Source organism: Drosophila nasuta, chromosome 2R (assembly GCF_023558535.2).
Source record: "Drosophila nasuta strain 15112-1781.00 chromosome 2R, ASM2355853v1, whole genome shotgun sequence".
Classification (NCBI taxonomy): Eukaryota; Metazoa; Arthropoda; class Insecta; order Diptera; family Drosophilidae; genus Drosophila; species Drosophila nasuta.
In genome coordinates this window covers 14,568,419-14,573,646 of record NC_083456.1, presented here as the reverse complement: position 1 = coordinate 14,573,646, position 5,228 = coordinate 14,568,419, and the positions used below count along the sequence as shown (strand labels likewise).

The window sequence follows — 5,228 nt, the reverse complement described above, 5'->3', positions numbered from 1 at the left end:
CTGTAAATAATTGAGAGATATCTATTGATTAGCAAAGTGGATTTTAACTAGCAGTTCTGGGGAAATGATTTGAATTGATTGATAATGAGCTGCTTTGACTATGTGGCGTTTCTGAAAGAAAAAGTTGTTGCCAACTCGGCTCAATTTGCATGCTACTCCTTAAGGCCTGCAACTACTTTATAAGCAAAATAAAAATTATATTATACTTCCTCATCGTTATGCCTAAATCTGTTTAAACAGAACAGAAGCAATCAAAATAATCATTAATAGTCAAATGATAATTAATTGAAAGCATTTTAATTGTAGCTTTGGTGCGGTTTTTGGTGCATTGAAATCAAAATGGGAATAACTTAAACGAATTTCACGCGAACTTACCTTAACTAAAAATCCTAGCAATTTGTCTGGCTTGCGTTATTTTACTTGTATTTCTTTCTGGTTATTGCATATATTCATTTAGTACAGATACAAAATTTATAACCGATTTGCTAATTCATTTTGAAACTCGTTCGTCAATAACATTAACTTTCAACTGGCACACAAGAAGAGACTTGCCCTGCCAAGTGATCGAATTTCAGTTGGCATAAAAGAACACACAGATTGCCCTCAAAATATATAGACAACAAACCCGTCGGCCAACTTAGTGTGCTGTTTAAATATTAAGATAACAAACTTGTTATTTTATACGCAACCAAAGACCAATCTAAAGCCGGCCGGCATCTTTCTCTCATTGAAGTTCAGTACCGCCTCACACTAATCTCTACGTTTAACAACTTAATTATATTTCATTTCGAGTGTGTTATTTTTAATTTAAAGTGCATGTGCTGGTCTTAAAATATAAATTAAATATGCAAAAAGAAATACGAAATACAAAACAGTTTTGTTTAATATGTAACGAAATCAAAATCAATTTTCAACGATTTAGCACCATAAATTTGAAATATGGCTATGAGTATCTATGTATCTTGTTGTATCTATATTGTATATTAATTTGTATGCGAACACCTTAACATCAGGCGGTGGAGTGGAGGTGGGGTTAAGCTTGTCGCGTGCATTTAATGCTTGCTAATTTGAATTTAAAAGGCTGACCAAATCGTAGATTATATGCGCAGATAATCAAGAAATAAATTGGCACAGCCAAGCGCGCCATACGAGTATATACTATACACCGAAAATAATCAAAAATCAAACAAAGTGAACATTTGAAACACGTGTCGCTAAAAGCAGCGCAAATCAACAAAACGAAACCGCAGCTCGCGCTTAAGCGCAGCGTAGCAAATCAAAGAGAAAAGGCCAAGCGACCAGCCGGCCAACGAGTCAGTATAATAGCTAACTTTATACAAATGCAAACGATACAAAGCAACAAAAGATACTTTTCGTATGGCAACACTTCGCTGGGCATCGGACAACGGGTGCCGGGAGCCGGGTGTCGGGTGTTGGGCATTCACGCGTGCGCGTGAATTATGACATGACACTCGCCGACCTCCTCTTCGAGCCCCCCTGCTCTTTGTCAGTTGTATCTGTATCTGTGCTTTTATTCACATTTGTATCTGTTGCTGTTTCGGTTTCTGTACCCAGTCATATACCCTGGCTTGTCACTCGAAATGGCTGCGATAATGATAATCTGATTATACGCGGTGCCAGCTAGTCTGGTGCGTTCACAGAGTGCTCAGGACGCTCAGGAATCGCGCGGGACCAGTTCTCGTTTAATGGATTAGCACAAATAGCGCTGACGTTTTTGGTGAAATTTTAAATGGTCATTATAGTAAATGAGGCGCGTGTTGGCAAGCGCTTTGGCAACAAAGAATCAACCGCTACATATCAAAATGCAAATTAATTAATTAACCAAAAGAACCGGTAACCAACACCATGAGGAGTAAGAGCTCTGCCGACCAACGTCACCATTTACCATGGCCCGAGCAGCTTTTACTTCAACGACGCTGGATACCCAAGAGTTACAACTTGGCACAGTACAATCCATTGATCATCAGCATATTCAATAGGCAGCTGGCCTTAACCAGGCAGCAAACCAATTGCTGCTAACCCATCCCATTTGCTCAGAGGGGAGTCGAATTCGCCAGATGAAATTTGCATACTCGATCGCTGGATCGATCGCTCGCTTTTATGTAAAATCAAACAAGCCACAAAATAAGCGCTAAAAGTCAACAAAAAGTTGAAAAACGAAGAAAGAAACGAAAAAAAAACAACATAATACACACAACACAAGAAATTAGCATAAATTAAATTTTATTAATTTGTGAAACACTAATTCTCTTTTGTATCAGTTGAAATGAACCAACGAATATACCAGACATCTTGGCGCGACCGCATCGATTCCACAACCAACTACAGCGACAACAACTACTACATATATGTATACGATGGATTTAGTATCGACTGCGACTGCGACTGTGACTGAGACTTAGACTCATCTTTCACTTGACACCATAAACTTGTCTACGCATCTTAATGGAGCAGCTTAAAAACTTTTACAATCGGATGACGCCCACCATAACTAATGCATATACTAAATATCTTAAGTATCATTCGTATCTGTATCTATAGCTCTGAGCCTGTATCTCTCTATGTGCTTTATATAGTCGGACTCTTGTTGATTTATCATTGTCAGCCCCATGCATATGCATGCTATCTGGCCGCTATATTTAAATTTCTTTTTCGGTCACTCGTCCGCTGGCTGTCACTTAGTCAGTTAGTCAACGCTGACCGTTCACGTCTTGGCACAGTGCGAAACACGATGCTTAAAGCTTGAAGCTTGAAACTCGTAACGCGCAACTCACAACTCGTAGCTCACATCTCGAACCTGAAACTCATTTCACTGATTGATGAGCACATTTTAAAATACTGACATGGCAATAAATAAAATTGCGAACGTTGCTACGCATAAATGCAATAAATTAAAAGCAAAACTATAAAAAAAATCTTTCACCGGAATAAAAATTGCCAAATGACTCATCCTTCCCACTAACCACTGCCGAAAGCCACTTATATTCCCATACATAAGTAACATAACTGTAATACCGCGACACCCAATCAATCTACCTCGCAAATGGAGCGCGTTGCGCCTTAATGTTCTGTATCGAACTTACGAATTGTCATGTTAATTGATACGAGAAGCCAGCTCAAATCGAAAATAAGCAGTAAATGTCACTTCGAACTGAGTATGATCGGACAATATTGTACTCTACCTTGGTTAATTTCTTTCGTTGGCTTCTCTTGACTAATTTGTATGATTATTCAAATTTTTATATGATCATGTTTCTCTACAAATGATAGGCTTACTTCTTTAACTATTGAATAAGGTAAAGATGGAGCTATACTTGAATGTGTTCAAAAATATTCTAATTTACACAATAACATTATGGGACACCTGCTATACGTATTGCAGGGTATGGCAAGATCAAGTTCAGATTAGAAAACATGGTGTTAGGGTGCGGCATTCTCAGTCCAGACAACAGCTATAGACGCGTGTCGTAAAAATATACATATAAGCAAAATATGTATTGCCTTTGTGTTAATTGTATGCCAAAGTCGCGTACCAAAAGGAAGCAAAAGTAGAATGCCCCACACGAGCGAGAATACTTTTAAAGCATTTGTAGAATATATTACATTATATACACAGACGTAAACACAATAAATACAAGTACATTTTTGAATGACATTCAACACTTTTTATTGGTGTAGCACAACTCACCTGCCCAACTTCTGACTTTCGGTAAATAATCGTTCCAGAAGGAGCAACGCGCAGCCAAAGGACCGCGTGCCAGTTTCTCAATCTTATCGTCCGTGCTGAAAATATAATACACGGGATCCTCCTTCGAAAAATTGGGCCATTCCTCGCCATCTAGAGCGGGATTGCTGTAAGTTCGAAACGAAAGCTCGCATTATTTTTGGGTTTATAGCAAAATGGGTTGTGGAACTCGCTATTTTATGGCAGTAAGCTTAAAGCTCGATGTGCTGGATAGCCAGCAGCGAAAGCTCTTTTTGTTGTCAACACTACACTTACCCCGTCTTGGCAAACTCAATGACTGAGTTGAGCATACGCTTGCCCAGCTCACGCTCCACAGGTCGATATTGCAGAGATGTGTTCAACGGCTGCCCAAAGAAGTACTCAATCTCATCGCCATGCAGCACGCCCATCCACTCACCCCACAGCGATGTGCTGGTGCGCTATAAAGAAACGAGAGAGAAACAAAGAGAGAGAGAGAGGGATGTTATAAGAGATACATATATACCAGATATATATATAGGAGAGAGGAGCAAGACCACGGCTTGTCAGTCCGCCAGGACGATATTGTCGTAAACTTAGCCAGAAATTATGCAGATAAACATCCACCCTTTTTATTTATTTATTTGATTTCGCTCGCTCGCGCGCGCTCGGCAAATTGTAAATATTGTCGCAGCATGTCGCGTGGCGCCAAAAAAAAAAATAATATATACACACACACACATAAAATGAATAAATAACAAATGTTTGGTTGCTTGTAAAACTCGGCAACTGGCATATGGTGGCACCTCCACACGAATAATAGTATTTGAATGTCTACTTCAAATTGTATAACAATTCTAAATAGAACCTGAATCTCCCTTGGCTGAGATATCTCCACTAGGACATTAAAACATTTGGTTTGGCTATTATCCTCATACGTTTTGGCGTCGGAATGACCAACGGACAATGACAACTCACATAATTTCTTCATTAACCACATTAACCACAACCACAAAGCAGCAACCACAAAAGCCACAGCAACAACGGGAGTAAGCCACAGCTATTTGGTCAACGAGAATGCATAGCTATGGTCAGCTCAAAGTTACAGTGAACACTCACAATTAAATAGTTTATTTAATTTAAACTTTTTTGTTAGAAGTCTAAGCTGATAAAAAAAAAACTTACAATTTTCTATATTATGTCAGCACGAATATCTAACTTTGAATATTTTTAGCAGCAACATTTTCTGATAGTTCGCAAATTTCTATGAAGCACACTGTTCGTTGTAAGCAGCTGTCCACTTAAGCAATTTACCAGTTGAAAGCAACTGCAACGTGGCAGCCAATTGGCCAAGTCACTTAATGAATTGCAGCCAGTATATGCCAGGGATAATGTTGTTCTCGCTCCCTCTGTCCCTTGTGCTCCCTTCTGTGGCTGTCAAGCTCCTGAAAATATATGCTCCATTGCTTTTGCTTTTGCTGTTGTTGGTGCTGTGTTCTGGACT

The 5,228-nt window shown here is 39.1% G+C and overlaps 1 protein-coding gene across 5 annotated transcripts in view; it reads right to left on the bottom strand.

Moving 5' to 3' along the window:
• LOC132787655 (acetylcholinesterase) overlaps positions 1-5,228 on the bottom strand; it is a 35,579-nt gene that overhangs the window by 7,375 nt on the left and 22,976 nt on the right. For all 5 annotated transcript variants that reach the window (XM_060794867.1, XM_060794866.1, XM_060794869.1 and 2 more), the window contains 2 exons: positions 4,022-4,185; positions 3,710-3,873 (listed from right to left, as the gene is read on the bottom strand). In XM_060794867.1, the coding sequence (XP_060650850.1) occupies positions 3,710-3,873; positions 4,022-4,185 (328 nt within the window). The remainder of the gene's footprint in view (positions 1-3,709; positions 3,874-4,021; positions 4,186-5,228) is intronic.